This window comes from Nasonia vitripennis (assembly GCF_009193385.2).
Source record: "Nasonia vitripennis strain AsymCx chromosome 2 unlocalized genomic scaffold, Nvit_psr_1.1 chr2_random0002, whole genome shotgun sequence".
In the NCBI taxonomy this organism is placed as follows: Eukaryota; Metazoa; Arthropoda; class Insecta; order Hymenoptera; family Pteromalidae; genus Nasonia; species Nasonia vitripennis.
Window position 1 is genome coordinate 3,542,197 of NW_022279608.1, and position 19,987 is coordinate 3,562,183.

The 19,987-nt window shown below is 32.9% G+C and overlaps 1 protein-coding gene and 1 long non-coding RNA gene across 8 annotated transcripts; one reads left to right on the forward strand and one right to left on the reverse strand.

Moving 5' to 3' along the window:
• The first annotated feature begins 1,680 nt into the window (after positions 1 to 1,680).
• LOC100114592 (40S ribosomal protein S5) lies at positions 1,681 to 7,969 on the forward strand. 7 transcript variants are annotated; one of them, XM_032601475.1, is made up of 5 exons: positions 4,282 to 4,461; positions 4,785 to 4,840; positions 4,974 to 4,984; positions 5,540 to 5,909; positions 7,637 to 7,969. In XM_032601475.1, exons 2-5 carry the CDS (start codon positions 4,820 to 4,822, stop codon positions 7,919 to 7,921), a joined length of 687 nt encoding a protein of 228 aa, XP_032457366.1. In that variant the 5' UTR covers positions 4,282 to 4,461; positions 4,785 to 4,819; the 3' UTR covers positions 7,922 to 7,969. The 7 variants fall into 7 exon arrangements, with proteins under 7 accessions (XP_001599075.1, XP_032457369.1, XP_032457366.1 ...); XM_032601476.1 differs by lacking the exon at positions 4,974 to 4,984; XM_032601477.1 differs by lacking the exon at positions 4,282 to 4,461 and adding an exon at positions 5,069 to 5,263 and having other exon boundaries at positions 4,591 to 4,984.
• On the reverse strand, positions 2,397 to 4,529 carry LOC116416267. Its single transcript, XR_004226750.2, has 2 exons — positions 4,358 to 4,529; positions 2,397 to 4,283 (listed from the first exon to the last, which is right to left on the reverse strand). It is a non-coding gene; the product is annotated as an uncharacterized LOC116416267 (long non-coding RNA).
• Positions 7,970 to 19,987: the final 12,018 nt, after the last annotated feature.

The following is a 19,987-nucleotide window of genomic DNA, read 5'->3' on the forward strand; positions in this document are numbered from 1 at the left end:
TCGGCAAATCGGAGAAAGGCTAGCGAATGCGAGCGATAGTTCTAAAACGAAAATTCTGAAAACCACCTACCCGCCCGATTTGCCGACTAAATTATTATCGTACTCGCTGTGCGCAGGGTAGGTGGATTTAAGCATTTCAGTTTAAGAGTGATCGCTCGCGTTCGCTCGCTCCCTCCGATTTGCCAAATGAATTATTATAGAACTCGCTGCGCGCGGGGTAGGTGGATTTGAGCATTTCCGTTTTATATAAACGCTCGCGCTTGTTAGCCTCGTTCTGATGTGCTGAAAAATCTGGCTATCAAACTTGCTGCGTGCGGGTAATTCTGTTAAATAAAATTCGGGGGTCGTTGAGTAGTTTAGTTAAAGCGCTTTACTTGGATGCAATATGCAGAACCGAATATTCGTATTTTTGACGATTTATTTCTGAATGTATAATAACAAATTCAATAGGGTTTTTAAATATTACTTCTATCGAGATTGCTCGATAAAAATAAGTTTAATCGCTCAAACGGCTCCTTTGGCATTTTTTTTCAAATATGTATAACTGCTATATATTTACGAAGTCTTATTATTAATTCAAAATTTATAATCGGATATATATATCTTACCAAAATTATATCATGAATAATATAGTGTGTTACTTAGTGTTATACTCTGGCCTTACAGACTATACCCCCGCTCTAGCGCTCTCAAGCAGACGAACTTCTCGGCGTTGGGCAGAATGGCGCGTTGGGCGGACTGGCACGTTTAGAGAATGATTGGTTGAATCTCTTCTTCTACGCTCCCTAATAGGAGATAAGGTAGGCAAGGGCGAACAGACAAGGTACAAGGAATAAGGATAATACTGAGTGCTGATTGTGACTAGATAATATTTAACTATGTACAAGATGACTAGGACTGTTCGCACCGGCGACCAGGCCGTGACTGATTCACGAAAGTGACTAAGTTTCCAAGCTCCCCTCGCGCTTGACACGTCGTGGTGCTCCGCTCGACGGCGCGTCGGGACGCGTGTGGTGGTAGGAGGGCACCGCCACACACGTACTCACCTATTGAAACTAGAAATGTAGATGCAAGCAGGTTTAAAACTAACTGTAAATCATTATTTCTTTCTAATAACTGATATTATTTAATATTTGTATTCATGATGTCTAAATTAGTGTATAGAGACTGCGCGCGTACTACCTCACTTATTACTATGTATTTTTGTTTAGGACTTTAGAGTCTGTGTATATATATATATATATATATTATTGAGTAAATTAAACAAAAAAATTATATTTAATTTACTTAATTTAATTTCAATTAATTTTTTGATAAACAATCTCCTGCAGGTTAGGTTACGCCGAGCTTGGAAATGAGCGGAAAAAAGGGGAATATAAGTATCTTGTTCCGGCTTATTCCCCCCTTTATTAGTCCTTATTTCCTATTACCCTGAAGTTAAGTTTTTAGCGCGCGGGGGCCCTAAGGGGTATCACACGTAAAAAGGAATAGCGATGAATAGCAGCTGACAGCCAATCAGAAGTAAGCGTTAAACGGTCTTGTTCCTTATTGAGGTGGTGGGGGGAGAGAACATGAAGGAATGAGTCCGTTTAAAGATTGCTTCTGATTGGCTGTCAGCTGCTGTTCCTCGGTGTACTTTTTTACGTGTGATAGCCCTAACTACGTCGTGCTCTAATACCTGTTCCTGTTCTTTTTAGCGTGTTGCAGGCCTTATTATCACATTGAATGACGTCACGGAAATTGTTGTATCCTTTTCCTGTCTATGCCGCGTTTGATGAACACGTGCTATTTTGTGTCAAAGGTAAAAATAAAAATTTAAGCAATTTTGTTATTTTTAATTGATTATTACTTAATAGATTGTGTGTATTATTTTTTACAACACTTTTTCAAAACAAAAAAATACAAAAATATTGATAAATTTCGTTATACATACAATTATTTTGCATACTTAAACATGTGTCAGAAATTTTGTAATGTATGTCGCTTAACAAAGTTTTAGTTGTATAATTAAATTAATTCATTATACGATTCATGTATAATTATCTAGTTTCTTAATTTTATAACTAATAACAAATTATAACCAATAACCAATAACAACTAATAAAAAATTAAGAAAAAGTTGTAAACCATAAACGATTATACGTTGCTAAATATTTAAAACTATCTTATCAAATTTTTCATTCATCATCATTTTTTACACCATGATATATGTGTTTAAATATACCAAAATAATCAAATCTTGTGCATACAAAACACATTTTTAACTCTTTTATGTGTATATATATATATATATATATATATATATCATTTTTTTAATAAAAAAAAAGAAAAATGTTTCTGATATAGTAAAAAATAATGATATTAATAATTTTGTTTTACTTTAAAATAAACATTAATATTATTCTAAATGTTCATTTATTTAAATGATCTGATTACAATTATTAACCTTTTTATTCCTTGTAAAATATAATTTAAAAATTCCTCATAAAAGAGTAAAAAACTTTTAGCATTGCAGTCAGGCCATAAATTTGCCTAAATGTTTTTAAAATATTTGCACTTTTAGCTCATAAGACTTTTGTATTGACACAATCTAGCGGGCAAACTTTTTAGCTACCAACAAAATCCTAGCAGGCTTTGTGTGCACGAATAAGTTACCTAAACTGTTGTTAATCATTTTTTAAATGTTTGGATATCATCAAATATATTTCACGATATTAATTATTGTTATATTATCAGACCAAACTTTTCAAATTTTGGGGGTTAAAACAGTTGGAACAGGACAAATAAATCAGAACTATGGTACAAGCATAGACATAAGAGACTCTCTTATGTCTATGGGTACAAGAAACTTTTAACCTGTATTATCTTTTATAAGTAAAGTTATGAACTTAAAAAATTCAATAATTAATAAAAATTTTCTGAAATTAAGAATCCAAATTTTTGAAAATTCTAAATTATTTCTCAAATATCTATAACAAGCACAAATTAAAATTTGAAATTTGTAATTTCCCTTCGAAATCCGATGACTTAGGAACATCCGTTCATCCCTTTTTTCAATAAAGGAAGATAGGATTGTCATTTGTCATATATAAAATACATCAATGAAGCCATTTAAGCTATAAGTGTATTTATTTTTTCAATTTGCTTCTTTGCATAAACTCATTACCTGACTGTTGCATTAAGGGTGTTCTATGGTTACACAACAGTCACGAGAATGAACTGAAAATTTGAAAATGTATTCATCTAGCATATTAGAAATGATCCGTGTTTTCCTTAAAATTATTACTGAACATATCTTCGTGATATTCGAGTTCAAAGTTTGCAGGTTACACATAAGCTTTTATGTAGCATGGTGAATAATAGATTGACATGAGTGCCATGATTTTACAGTTTAAATAATGAAATGAAAAACTATGGATCATACTTGTCACCTTCTTAAGTAGATTTACGCAAAATTTCAGTTTATGTTGATGCGCTAATATAAGATCAAATAAATCGTAAATAAAACGCGAAACTTGTCGGCTGCTCAAGAAAGTGTGTGGAGAGGAAAGCTGGTGCATAGTGGTAGGAGATGCCTTGCTCCTCTTCCCACTGGCTTAAAACATAGAACACCCTTAAGAATCCTGGGTGAATTCACGTACATTTTAATACCTTTGCATAAAATTAAGTATATTTTCGTATGTTTTTGTAATTTTTTGTAAAAAAAATATTTCCTTATACCGTAGATAAATTTATATATCTCCGCATATTTGAGTATTTTTGTACGATTTTGTACAATTTAGTATGTAATTGTACGTTTTTGTATCTTTCTTTACTATTATGTAGGTTTCTGTGCATTTTTGTATATTATTTCTGTATGTTTTTGTTCGTAATGGTACAGAAACGTACAACCACTAGTCATGGATAAACTTCTTCAATGAACATTATTCTTCATATCCAATTATTCATAATAAACAAAAGAATCCTTGCCATAATATATCAAATGTATCAAAACGTACACTGAGTTATTTTTTATTTGGAGTACTTTTTCAAGTTTATAATAGGCTTGCCTCAAGCTGTTAAAACTAGAACTCTCTTGTAAAGTTTCAATAATAATGTAATATGTTGTGTTTTAAATAATATCTAATTGAGTAGAAACATCAAGAGTGCGCAATGCACCTCCATGGTGATATTTTAGAGCCAGGCTCAACATAACCTTAAAATGTTAATTATTAACTGACTATACTGCACTGTGATTGATTGTTCCTTTTCGCACAAGATCTTTACATTCATAAATTTCTAACCTAGAAAAGTAAAATTTAAGAATACATGACACAGTTAATAACAAGGAGAGTCCATACACTTTGGCTAAAATTACAGAAAACTAGTTGCTAGCTGTAAAAATAAAATGGAGGCTGCGTTTCAGTGTTTTGTTTCATTTAAGCTTAATTATCAAGATATGAACCTTCTCACATGTTATATGTATGTGTGTGCGCCATAGACATAAGAGAGATAGACTGCATGTGTAGGCTAGCAAAAGTGGCACCCAGTGAGAGACAGAATACCTTCTATCCCATATACCAAGCATTGGATAGAAGGTATGGTGTCTTTGTCTTACACACAGGTCAATAGAGGCCACTTTTGCTAACCTTCACACGCAGTCTATCTCTCTTATGTCTATGGTGTGCGCGCATTATGACATATTCTGTGGCTGATAAGCAAAATGCTATATGTCCACTTTTAGCAAATATTGAAATAATTATGGAATTCATATCTAAGAAAGATCCTTTTTTTCATGTAAAAAGGTCATGAGTTGCTGAAAGGTTGCCCTAATGCTAGGATGCACCCAAGTAATAAGTCTGTAAGTCTGACTTTTTGTTTTGTTCTGGACATAAAGATCAAGTGTACTCTAAAATGAGTTATTTGTATCTAATGGTATCTTCTGAGAGCCTTGTTGATTTACAACAAAATGTTACCTTACATCCTGTTTGCAGAAATTCCAAAGGTTATTTCAGAAAAACTACTAATAATCAATTCAAATTCAGTGAATTCTGTGGAAAAAAAACAATAAAAGACTTTTGTTCTTTAGTTTTGCAGTCATGGGCGTTAAGGCTAGAAGTACAATTTTGGAAAAAACTTGAGTAATGTTTTGTGGCTGGTGTGCCAATACTAGTGTCAATCAGTCTAGGGTTCCCTGCACATCTCAATGAATTGCATGAAGTAACAAATATATAACCTAATCATACAGGGTGTAAACATGTGCACTGTTGTGTTGCACAATATTGTATGTTCTGATTTTACATATAAATTTAGACATTAAAACTGCTTTTTCTCAAAAACACAAAAAATCCACTCTTTTTGCCTGTCAGCCACAGAATTTATATCTTGATAAATAAGGTCTATAAAGCAAAACCTTGCGACGCAAAGACATTTATAGCCAACAATTTGTTTTCTTCAATTCTAGCCAAATCTTTGGCTCAAAAGTTTTTTGCATGTGCGGGTGTGAATTTTAATAATTCTTTTAAAAACTATTCTAACAAAGTCTTATTCTTGGTTACAGCATAAACATGACTGAAATAGATAAGTATGAAGATATTGTGCAAACTCCTGATGCTGTCACAGCAGCTTTATCGACTGAATTACCAGAAATAAAATTGTTTGGTAGATGGAATTGTGATGACGTTCACATCAATGACATGTCCCTTCAAGATTACATAGCTGTTAAAGAAAAAAATGCTAAATATCTTCCTCATTCAGCTGGGCGATATGCAGCTAAACGTTTTCGCAAGGCACAATGTCCTATAGTAGAACGTTTGACAAATTCTCTTATGATGCATGGTAGAAACAATGGCAAAAAACTGATGGCAGTACGGATTGTTAAACATGCATTTGAGATCATTCATCTTCTAACTGGTGAAAACCCCCTTCAGGTTTGTGTGCTTTTTCAAATTACATCCATTTCTATAAATAAATATTTTATTACGACACTGTGGCGTAAACCTTGATTTATGCCACACTCGTTCAAAAAAGCACTCAACAAATCTTGGTTTACGCCGTTGTGGGTACTAGGGGATAATGGCTGCATTTATAACATAGCTGAATACATATTTGTGCTAGTCTGCTGCGAACTCATATGAATAGTGTAGGTAGCATGGAGGGAGGTTTTCTTTTAAACCAACATGAAATTCAACATGATTACCGTACATTTTGCAAAACTCCAGGCTTTATTAGAATCCTCAATTTAAAAATTGTAGATCCTAAAATTGTCTTGTTTTGCAGAATGTATTCCAAATTATTGCTTCTTTTATTTTTATTATCAGTTTTTTATGGATTTCTACATCTATATTTTCACACTTGTTTTCATTTTGTTATTTCTGATTATAATTTAAAAGTTCAACTTTGTTGATTCCATTTTTATTGATTTTAATTTTCATAATTATAAAAGTCGTGAAACATTGTGATATTTACTGACTCATTGTATAACTACAATCCTTGAAACTCCGCATAATCAGTTAGGTTTAGTCCATACGTCTCCCTACTGAAAAAAAGCAAATGACAATCAGCTGGTTATTAGCTGATAATCTGCTGATATTTGTGTAAAAATGTCAGCTGATTATCAGGTGATATCAGCTTAATATTTTTATTTAAGCTGATAGATACAAATATGCGTTTATATTTATTAATATTTAAAAAATTATTTGTTTAAATCAAATTATTAAAAAATAAAAATTTTGTAGCTCATCGCCAGTGTTTTGGTGTTATCATCTGGATGGTAAAACCGTATTTGCCCCTAATTATGTACATTTTATAAATTTTATTAATTTTAAACATTTTTGAAAAAATATACTGAAGGTTAAAAAATTTTTGATGATTATCATCTGATAATTAGCTGACATTTTGACACGATAATTAGCAGATTATCAGCTTATAATCAGCTGATTTTCATCTGCTTTTTTCAGTAGGGCTCTTACTAAAAAAATACCTAAAATTTTTAAATAATAATAACACTTAAATATTTGTATTGCACTTAAATATTTGTAGCAATGAACAAGGTGAATTTCTTGATGAAAATGCTAAAGATAATCCAAATAGTTCAGAAGCTTTTAACATTCTTTCACTGACCTACATAAAAGTTACGAAAAGATCATGACAGAATGTACAAAAAACCTTTCCAATTTTACATGAATAATTTATTTATTTATTTATGCATTTATTGAAACCATATATAGCCATATAAAGCCTTTAAAAAGCTTCTTACGGAGGCAAATAAGTTGCTTGTACATAGGTATTGTACAAGTGCTTTAAAAACTAAAATTAAAAACTGAAACTTTTAGTACATATTTTCGCCAGAAGAGGCGCAGCAAGAGGTTTTAACAAGGAAAATCTCTCGCACACACAGTGCTACATGCTGGATTTTTGCTCAATGCACGGAACCACTATAAGCGTGATTACTGAGAAGTCAGAAAAATTATGATTTATTTACTCATTCAGTCAGTCACTGGATTAGTATGCTATGATACTTACTTTGCTTTGGCACGAATCTGCTGAGTTTTGCCACCCATCGCGCCTAAAACCTTAAATAGTTACAACTAATTATATTAAATCTTGTGAAATTATGAAACATTAAAAGTAATGCTTGTAAAATACTTTTTTTCAGGTTTTAGTTACTGCAATAATAAATTCTGGGCCTCGTGAAGATTCTACAAGAATTGGTCGGGCTGGCACTGTAAGAAGACAAGCTGTTGACGTTTCCCCTCTCCGTCGTGTAAACCAAGCTATATGGTTATTGTGTACTGGAGCAAGAGAAGCTGCATTTCGTAATATCAAAACTATTGCTGAATGTCTGGCAGATGAACTTATTAATGCTGCTAAGGGTTCATCTAATTCATATGCAATCAAAAAAAAAGATGAACTTGAACGTGTTGCGAAGTCCAACCGCTAAATGTAAAGTTTCTCTTTAAAAAATAAATAAATATGAAACTTTTCAATACATCTTATTTTCTTACAGAATAAAGTAAATCCATGTTCCTAAAAAATTAAAATCACATCAATATTTTATTTTTAGTTATGACTGCCGTACGAAAGTACCATATATATTTATTCGCAAAAATTGCCCGTCTTGAATGAAGATCTGGTTTGAGCCTAAAATTATTTCTACAGATTGTTCCTTATTAAATTATTTACAAGAATATCCCCGACTATCTAAGAACAATAGTTTGTTCATACAATGGTCTTAAGGGGATGTCGTCGCTAAAAACACTTGTTTCATCACATATAACTTTTTGAATAAAGCTTGTAATGAAAAATCAAGCCTGTAGCGCCATAGTGTTAAATTTAATAAATCATTCTACCAAAGGAAATTTCGATCATACGTTTAGTTTTTCTAAATCTTGGAAATACGAACAGATGTTTACGCGTACTCACGTGATTACAGCGCCAACCTTAAAATCTAATTTTACATAAAACTTTTTAAGTAAAACTTGCAATGGAAAACCGAGTCTGTAGCGCCGTAGTGTTAAGTTTAATGAATCGTTCCACCGAAGGAAATTTCGATCAGACCTTTTGTTTTTCTAAAAGTTTGGAAATACAAAATACTCCGTGGTGGATTTACAAAGCTTTTGCGATGACATCCCCTTAACGTCGGAGGCCCGCCCCCTTTTTGCATGTTGTTATTCCAAAGTTTAAAAAAAAGTGTGATTTAAATTTTCTTTCGGTTGAATGATTTAGTAAACTTGACATTAAGTTGGTACAGAACCGGTTTTTCATTGACAGGTTTATTTAAAAAGTTTTATTATCATTAAAAAACAGCGTTTTTACCTCTGTTCGCCCCTTTAGAAGTTTCATTTGATTTGGAAATAATAAACAATAAGAAGCTTATACAAAATTTGGATACCTTAGTGACGAGATGTAAGTAAAAGTATTTTTTTTTATAAAGTCCTATAAAGAATCATATTTTACGAATTTTTATTTAAAAACATTTATCATATCTAACAAACAGTTTCTGTTAAGGATTTTTGTAGGATCAATATTTGACGAATGTATGTTTCCGAAATCGATTAGTGGGCATCTAATAAAAATTAGTAATTTTTTTTTATAATAATAGTTATCTTTATCGATTGCAACGAGCGCTGAGATATCAAGGGGCGCGGTAGCACCCCTGATGGCAAGTTTAAGTACTAGAGTACTATACACGGGCTGTCGGGAGCACTGCAACCTTATATTCTTTGAAATGGAGTTTTCTAACCTCTACAAAATATTCAAACATTTATATCTTATTGAAATACGTTGTTTTATCAGGCGAATCAATGTTACTTTAAAAGATATTAAAAGAACTTTTATTAAAAAAGTTTCGTAAAAAATGAACGATCCGTTATAATTCTATAGCTGACCAAAATTTTGTGTTGTGTTTTTCTTTTCAATTTTTTTTTTCTTCTCCCAACTTTCGTTCTTATCCTCGAAACTTCTATGGCGCGAAAAATCAAATCGAATTAGAAATAAAATGTATATATAATAAAACGACGCATTCGGTGCATAGTATTTATTAAAATAAGTCCAGCTTTGCTACTCGGGGGTCGCTGAACACGAATATCGCGACAGCAACAGCCTTCGAGGTATCTGGTGCCCAGGGTGGACAGTATCAACGTCGTCTTCAAGAGTTTCAGGGGAATTTGTAGCATAATTAGTTGAAACTCGCTACTCGGTGGTTTTTGGGGTCACGGAACACGAATATCGCGACGGCAACGGCCTCCAAGGTACCTGGTGCCCAGGGTAGACAGTATGAACGTCTCCAAGAGTTTCATGGGAATTTGTAGCATAATTAGTCGAAACTCGTTACTCAAGGGTTTCGGAGGTCACTTATCTCTTCGTACACTGAGAGAAATGTAGAATTAGAATAGCCGTAAATTTTTTGTGGTATTAGCCTTGGACGACCATAGCTGATTTAGCGGTGGACTCAGGCAAATTCTACCGGAGTTTGCAGTAGTCCAAGCTTGGCTCCTCCCCGCGCTATATCAGCCGCGACGAACACATGAGGTTTTACATATATGTTTATGTTTTTTAGCATATATCACAATGTGACAAATTTGTAAGGGACCTGTTGGATTCGTGGAATTTGAAAAAGTTTTGCGAAAGATTTGAGAAAAAGTATTGCAATATATGTACAACCTAACCTCTTAACCTCAAAATTTGTATACTTATGCCGAAGCACAAAATTTAAATAATTATGAATCAATGCATTGTTCAGCCATGAATATTGGTTTACAAGACCTCAGAGTACAATGTGACATACCTGTAAAGTCTCTTGGCTTCCCACACAGCATGAAATATTTCGAAAGATTTCAGTGAAATATATCCACGGAATATTTATGAACCCTTCCAGTAATATTCCATAGAAGAGCTATCAACCGAATCAATGGAGATATTTCGTGAAATATTTCAGAAATATTCCATAAATATTTTGTTGGAATCTATGAAATTCCTTTTTAAATATATCAATATGTTCTTTAGGAAATCTTATATAAATATTTCATAAAATATTGCTCAGAATTATTTACTTAATAATACACTGAACACACACATTTCACATTTCTTTGGAACTTTTGTAACGAATTTTTAAACATTTATCAAAAAATGTATGAAATATTCCATAGATATATCTTGTAAACTTTTACATAATTATTTTTTCATTATTACAATGGAATATTTCTTAAAATATTTATGAAATAATTCTTTAATATTTTATTGGAACTTTTCAAATAAATTTTGGATATTTCTTGAAATATTTATGAATCATTCCATACATATGTCTTACAAACTTTCATGTGATTATTTCTTCAATCTTTCTTTAATATTTTAAAAAAATTTTTTGAATTATTTGAAGGCGCGACTCCATGAATACGTAATTTTTTATATATTAGTGAATGTGTAAAAGCCATATGTCGTCAATGCATCATTGGTTTATGTAAACCAGTACATATATTTTTTATAAAAATCGTATATCGAATCGTGTATCGAAAAGCCCTTTATTTTAACTCTAGCTGCCTGCGCATGAATTCACACTGGAGCAAGCAATTCGGGAACATTTGAAGAATATTTCACGAAAGATATGTGGAATATTTCTGAATTATTTCAGGTGAAATATTTTATTAAATTTTTCAGAAAAATTTCTGAATCATCATTTCACTAGTAACTTATAGTGATTATTAAACTTAGAAACATTTCTGAAGTGTTTCTCAAATCTAGGAAAGAAATATTTTATGAAAGCTTTCTTGAATGTTCCGGAATTATTTTACTGCAAATTTTCCAGTAAATATTAAACACTGAAATAATTCAGAAATAAATCAGAAATATTTTAAAGAAATATGTTACGGAAGCTTGCTTAAATATTCCAGAATTATTTCAAATACAAATCCCAGGAGACTGCGTGCCACAAAATAATTTAGAAACATTTCAGAAATATTTCAAAGAAATATTTCATGAGAGATTTGCAAGGCGGGGCATTTTATGAAATGATATTATTGCAGTAATATTTCTGAAATATTTAGTGAAAAATTTCAGAAATATTTCTGAATTCTTTCAAAAATATTTCAATATAGGAATTCGAGGGACATAACATTATTTCAGAAATATTTCGTCGAAAGATTCCTGGAAGATTTCAAATATTTCGTTCCAATATTTCCGAAATATTTCGGAAATATTTCATGCTGTGTGGGAATTATCTGAAAGACGTAGACCTGCATTGCCCTTAAAACCCGATGTTGCCATAAGCTCGTCAGAGCTAAGCAAACCTTCTGCTTTGGGATCATGAAAGTTTACAAATACGATAAACTGTACTCTGAGGACTTGTAAACCAATTTTCATGCCAAAACACTGAATCACTTATTAAATATTCAATTTTTATACTTATGCTTACTCCCAGGTAAAAACAGCGGTAGTGCTAAGGCAGATTCAACTTTAAAACATTTGCTTGAGCACTAGGAGGGTTATACTGTAGAGTATATATACAGTAGGGTGATAAGTTTTCCTTTTTGCAGAAATATATGAGATAATTCTACATTCTGAAGAATAATTTTGTACCCTTATTCACAAGTAAACTGCAGTAGTAACAGTTAGCACTAATGCAATTCGAACTGTTCAAACGCTATAATCGAGTGGCTGATGAGGTCTGAGGTACCATTTCAGGCTCTCTCAATATTATTATGGTTCTTTGTGTTTTCTGAGGTAAGGAATCCGAATTTGATGGTTATCTAGCCCGTACTTGGTCCAGTTTTTTGTTATAAACAAAATAATGTGAAAATGCGAATATTCATGCTCCTATTTTTCATAAAAAATCTTGTTATAAACTAATGTAAAAATTGTGGATATTCGTGGTTTTAAAGGTTTCCTCGACGTTCTGATCGCTGTGTATGTGTATATACCGTAATATTTCTGGAACCACTCCGTAAATATCAATAATATTTGACATGCATATATATTTTTGGATTCTGAATTCGGGAATAACAGTTATTTTTTATTTTCTCAACTATATTTTTTGAATTTGGAAAAACACTACTTTGCGTTTTTTTCAATCACCCCATTGTTACAAACAATTCAGCTATAAAGCATTTGAAAGAGAATAAAATTACCTATTTTTCCTTATTTGGTGCTCGGGATCGGCCGCTGTGTTCGGCAGATGAAAAGAAAAAGGTGATTTTGTTTAAAAAATGCATATCTCTAAATCTAAACATCATAACCTCGCGAAAAAAATTATGTCGATGGGTTACATGTCAAACTATATCCCATTAAAATTTCAAGTGATTTGACCACTTATTTTTTCAGTAATAAATCGAAAACTGAAAACAATGAGTTTTTTTGTGCCTCGATTATGGACGCAAAAAGGCCTTATTGCACTTGAGATTTCGGGAAAAAGTAGATATTTTATGTGTTTTGGCTAAGTTCATTGCACAGCTTTCAAACCCCTATGGTTCGTAAAATATCAAGGTTTCAATTTTTTTTTGAAAATTTTTTGATTCCTTTTATCTCTAACACAATGTAGTCAAATGCTTCAAAATTTTAATTGGTGATTCACCTTAAAAAAAGCTTTTTTAATTTTAAACGATTTCGTCGAACGGTTTTCAACTAAAGATCTAAAATGTAAAAATCGTTTGCTCGAAAATTGAGCGGCCTATCTTCTGTAAAATTTTTGTGATAAAAAATTGACGACAGTGTTCGTATTCTATAATAAAAAACAGAGGGGTCTGCAATCTTTTGGATAATGAACCATCCAAAACTTATATTAAATTATGTATCAAAAACTGCCCCATACATTAGCAAGCAGATATATAGATATATTAAAATAATATTTTATTTATTGGACCTATAAATTTTGTTGGAGGAAGCTACGTGCCAATGAATTGGCAGCGGTTTTTTAAATCGGTCTAAATCATCTGTAATTGTATAAATTTTGCGGTCTAGATTACTATGGTTCTTTAATCGGTTGAAACAGGTTTTCATTGTAGTAATTGGTATTAATCGATCGAAATTTGTACAAATTGATTTTAATGGGTTTTAATGGATTATATTCGCACGTATCTTATATGATTAATTGGTTAGTATAGTAACTTGAACGGCCTTATATGATGACCATCATATATTCTTTGTGCTTGCGAGTGAGAAATACCGGACTACCCCTGGCAGCGTGTCCGCAACAGTCACTTTGTTTGCCTTATACATGTCTATTTTGGATAGAAATAAACTAGCGCGCCACACGCGGCCTCACGGCTGCGGTGGCTTACCGTCTTGCATCGCTTCGCGATGCAACGGATGCATCGTGTAAGGCACGAACGCTGACGCTCGAGCTACGCGCTCGCCCGATCCACCGACGCTCGCGCGAGCATAGGCAATCAATTAAAGCTTTTGGGCCAGATAAGGCGTGTCACACCGAAATTGTTATTCAATTATATATACCAAAAATCGTTTCTAGGGTTGTTGTTTATGTATAAGCGTTTTGAAAAAATGTTTGTCTCGGTAAAAAGTTGTGTTTTCAAAATATCAACAACTTTTACATTTAAGGTTTTTATGTAAAATGTATAGCCTTTAAGTTTTATGATAAATATTGATTTATTGCTATACAAATCGATTTTGGCCTGTGAAGTCAAATTAAAAGCATTTTCACGCTTAAGTGCTAATAGGAAAAAGTTGTATTTCTTCGAGATCTACAACTTTTCTATTTAACTTTTTTTTTGTAGAATGCATAGAATTTGGGTTGGAACTAAAAAACCGTTTTTAGCGATTTTTGGATGTGACCGCATTCTGCGTATACATGCAGGATCAAACCCAAAATAAATTTGGCACCTTACTATTACGAGGGGAGTTTGCACACAAATTTTTAGCCCTATTGATAAAAGTCTTAGAGATAATCGCGTGACACCCAAATTTTTATTAAAAAAACACGCAAAAATTGAACAAATTAAAAAAAAAATTAGTTTTGCGTGAGATATCGTGAGATATCGCATCTCACACATTTTTCGACGACAAAACTAATGTTTCCCAAGGTACTTTGTCTGCCCTTCAAATGAAGTGGTGCTCTAGCGTCACTATCACTTGACCGATGACCGAATACAGATAGTTCGCAATCATAAAATGTTAGTTGATACGAATTTCAACCAATTCCGATTATAACTGATTATTACCGATCCCAACACTAATTTTTTAAACACGGTCAAGTTTAGAACAACAATATTAGAACCGATCAATTCTGATCATACAATCATGGTTGAGTACTGATGTTTAACCAATTCCGATTACAACCGATTATATATCACAGACACAAACGCTAATACTTCAAAACACGATAGCATTTGCACCACTATAAGAACCGATTAATCCCGATCACACAGTATTGATTGAATACTGATTAGGACCGATTCTGATTACAACCGATGATTACCGTATAAGATTCAAATTACAAAAAAAATCAATGGTTAAGACCGATTAAAATAAATCGGGGTTTTACGTATTCGGACCGACTTCCAATTAAAGCCCATTGAAACCAATTAACTAGTAATCGTGCTGCTCGATTATCTAAATTAAAACCGATTGGAATCGACATTAATCATTAATCGGGTCTAATTGGTCATTTTTAGCAGGGTTAAAACCCACTTAGTAGTAGCTGAGATACAGGCGTATACATACGCACACACGGATATATCCATACGTTTTCCAAAAACATTATTTTTCGACCTAAAATACTTCAAATAACAGTTTCAACATGTTTTTAGACAAACTCCCAAAATTACTATTATAAAGCTTCCTCAGAAAAGAAGCAATTACATCTCTTGTAATAAAATAAAATATGAATTTAAAAAAAGCATTAGCGTTGTACTTGTAACGATGTGGATTTTTACGGGTTGGGTCTCTTGGCTTAACTCGTCCACTCGTTATTCTTTACCCGAATTCCAAGTATTACGGTCAAATTTATAGAAAAGGCGCCGCAGGTTATATAATTTTTGTCACTCGCGTATCCGGCTGTATGACTCTTTCTCTCCCCGAGAAGATTTGTAAGAATAAGTCGCACTAACGAAAATTGGTGCGATTATCACGAATATCGCGTGATTCACAATAAATATTATTAAATATTATTAAAAATTCTATAAACAATATTTATAAGTAAAAATTGGACAATTAACAATAAATAAGGAGAAAATAAAGATACAGCGGGTTGAAATATCGTGTGACATCACTGAATCGGACGATATAGATATACTATACACAGTCCGAATCAGTGACGTCATACATTTCAACTCTCTATATCTTTGTTAATAATCGTTTAATTGAAAAAAGAAAAAATATGTATCGATTATTTTTCTGTATTCTACATGACGGACCTAATGGATTTTTTCATGCAAGTTCCCTATTTTATGACTTGAATTTTCGTAAAGTTAATGAAAGACTAATGAAAATTATCTATTATTATTTTAATTACAATAAGTTTACTTTTTATTATTTGTATTCGTCTCGAATAGAATATTACTAAAAGAGTTCAAAAATAAAAATAAATATCTGCATATAGAAATTAGTTTTATGTGTTATGCGTTAAAGAAAGAAAAAGGCTCAGTTGGTAGAGCAATGGATTGTCTCGTCAAATTTCTGAGTTCAAATTTCAATCAGAGAATTTGATTGCTCCTTATTTCTCGTTAATCAACTATTTTTAATTTATAAATGTTGTTTTTAGCCTTTTTAATAATATTTAACAATATTATAAGTCATACGATAATCGCTTGAATATCACAATATAATCACATGATAATTTGCTTGAAAATATCACGCGATTATCACGTGATTTTTACCAGTAAGGATAATTAATTTGCTCTCTGCGTTTTACAGGGTGGAGACTGTCGTTAATTATTAAATGTAACATGTTTAATAATAATGTCCGCATTACAAATTATTTACAAATTATGTTCGATCAGGTTTACTAGATATAAAATATGCAATTATGTAAGGATTATTACCCGAACTTTATGTTTACAAATAATCTTTTAATAATATTATAGAAGATTGTTATTCAATCCAAATTGTTGGTACTAAATACGGAATTCAGTTGCATAGATTATGATAGTAATATTATTGTAATATTATTGTAACAAAATAAATTTTTCGAATACTCATCCAATATTTATACAATCCAATTCCTCTATTATCATATTAAGAAGCGTACGTCGTGACACTTTTCGATATTTCAATTCATTCCCTAAACTACTCCTTCTAAGGGTTGGGGTGAACCGGAAGTTGACCGGAAGTAAACCAGAAGTTGTCCGGAAGTTGACCGGAAGTGAACCTGCAGTTAACCGTAAGTAAACTGGATGTTCTAGAATTTTGTTTGCAGGTCCGCTTTTTGATATTTTACTTCATTCCTCACTGGGAGAAAAATGAGAACGCTGCTGCCCCAAAATGTGTCGCACAGTTCTCCCTGATTGCAGTACAGCTGCGCTACCATCTGCGGGCATGTAACTCGTCCAAACGGGCGAGCTATGCGCCTGCGACTGAACGCCCTGCAGCTTAATGGTATTACAAAGCATAATTTTGAGTGCTTGCGAAATATAATGAATGAGTATTTTCAATTACTGTTTTTTTAAAAGTGCAATATCTAGTTTTGTACAATATCTAACCTTCGAATTGCTCAAGCTTCACATAGACATATTATGCGTATAACCTAACAATTGTATATGTATGATGCACGAGTTTGATCTAGAAGGTTCTTTCTATACTTTGTTTTTATGTTATACCATTTTTTTCAAAGTTTGCAATATTTTTCAACCGATTTTCAATAGATGCTTGAATATGTGTCGGTGCACGAGCAAGCACAATCTCGCATCCTTCCCAGATTTGGTGAGTGACGCGAAGTTGACCAGAAGTTGACAGAAAGTAGACCGGAAGTAAACTAAAATTTTTTAAAATTCGTTTGTACGTCAGTAGATAGGTTATAGGCATATTGGCTCATGCGGATTCTAGCTCACCCCCTCCTCTCTCAATGTGAGCCAGAATTTATTTATAATATTTTTTTTTAATTTTTTTTTTATTACAAATGTTTGCATGACTGATAGAATAATTTTATAAGTTTGACAGTGTGAAGTGCGTAGGCAGTCTTGTAGCTTGGATTATGATTTGTGCATACTGTGACTCACTTAAAAGATGGTTTTGATGGATAGCCATATTCATGAATGTTGTGAACAGGAAATCTGAATCGTTGAAGCCTTTTCTGTTTTAATGCACCTAGGACAAACATTTTTAATGTGTCATGTAAAGCGTCACGAAGCTAGTTTCCAATTTGAGTAGTCGTGTCCATCCGTTTTCCAGCTGATGCCATGATAATTATGTTTAAGCCAATTGTTTTCCCTTTGCATTTTGTCTGAGAGTTTTTTTCATGAGAAGGGATTTTTAAATGTTAGAACAATAGGATCACTATTTTCGTTGAGAGGTATAATTGCTATTTCCTTTAGAATATAATCTTCTCCGGTTTGCTTGAAGCCAGTCATGTCTACTGCATACCCATTTTTTTCTTTTTCGGTGCAGCCTAGACGAGCTTCTTGACATCCCCACTGATAGGATAGTACTGAACGACACGATCGTGTAAGAATGTTCTTTTTGAGAATGCAAGGAACAAAGCCAAGGAGATGGCCTATGGAATCGTGAGGTGTGAGATCTATCGGATGACTGCAGAGAATTTCACTTCTAAGAGTATTGTTGTTAGCTTTCAAAGAGAATTCAATTCCTTTGGATTTCAATGATATTTGTAAAAATTGATTAATAGCATCAATCTCATAACTGCCAGTAGGAATACTAATAACAGTATCTCCGTTTAAATGCAGTTTATTATTTGAATAGTCAATATTGGGAATAGAGTTAAATGATAAAAGTTTAACTAAACCCAAGACAAAATTTTCATCCTGTGGTAGTTCAATCGAAGGAAAATATTGCTCTTCTAGGACAGATAAATTTCTTGAGAGACTCAGTGTGAAACTATCTTCCATGACTGATCGGAAGATAATGATTCCATTTGTCTGTGAACACCTCTTTTATAGTCTTCCAGCTAAGAAATAAAGACAAAGATGGCCACATATAAATGAGTCAAATTTTTCGTATCTTTTATAATTGTATTTCACTTATTTTACGTTAAAATACAACATAAGATCTTTGGGAGGTTTGACATCGCCAATACTATCAAAATAAATCACTTAAGGATCATGTTTGCGATAGCAAACCCAGTGAGTGCCTCTATTTTGAAAGTCATCCAAGTTTACCACTGCTGATTCATTATGAAATGGGCCATCGGGAGGTAGATTATTTCTCATGAAAACACCACGCAAATCTGAGATTTTCATCATATAAGCATATTTTTTAGATCGTAGTCAGTCAGTGCACGATTTGGCAAAGTTAAATCGAAGTTTTTTTTCTACTGACTTGATGACCACGACCTATATGAGGTTTCATAAATAATCCCATTCCACTTTTATAGGGCTTGAGGCAGAGACCTTTGCCTAAAGCAATAGCTTCCATGGTCTTATTATGCCTCTTACTTTCTTCATGATTTTTCTGCGCACCTTTAGCATGATTAACTGCTTTAGCTATTCCAGCAGCACCTCCTGCTAGAGCACCGGTGGCACTTAGCCCTGCGAACAATGGAATGAGAAAATGAAGAACTCCACCAATTTTTGATGGAAGCGGCAGAACACGTGGAATGATAACTTTTTTCTTTACACCTACACTTTTACTTGCAGTCCAGTTTTTCCTTTCAATTTCATAGCATCGCTAACAGCAAAAGCAAAAGCTTTTTCACCAAGACTAGCATCCTTGGCTCTGACACGTTGCATAGCTTCCTCAGAAAGTTTCTTGTCAGCAGCTTTACGATCTCCGTTTTTATCGGAGTAAGCTATGTCATGTTTTGATGTAAGCTATGTCATGCCTGATCAAGCGGATTAATGCCAGGATCTCCTCTTATCATTCGCCACAACTGACATGAACATGACTGTTCATGGTATAAAACGAGCGTTTATATTTCGAGAGCTCAATGTTATATCTGACTCTGGCGAGTGAACATGGATTTTACCAAGCAGAACGTTAAAGTCCCCGTGACAAATTTCGATTTTGGAAAAGAGAAGAGAAAAAAGCTTCATGGGGAATTACTACCAGATAGTATACGGGCAGTTTTCTGCGGGTCATCGAACTGTGGAAAAACAAATAGTTTATTGGCTTTAATAATACATCCCAATGGTCTTAGGTTTGAAAATTTGTATGTATACTCTAAATCCCTGAATCAGCCAAAGTATCAATTTCTCAAAAATGTCCTGGATCCGATTAAAGGAGCATCATATCTTCCGTTCAGTGAGCATGAATCTGTATTATCTCCGGATGAAGCCCTTCCAAATTCAATTATGATTTTTGATGATGTGGCATGTCAGAAGCAGAATAACGTCAGAGCATTCTTCTGTATGGGGAGGCATAAAAGTTTAGATAGTTTCTATCTATGTCA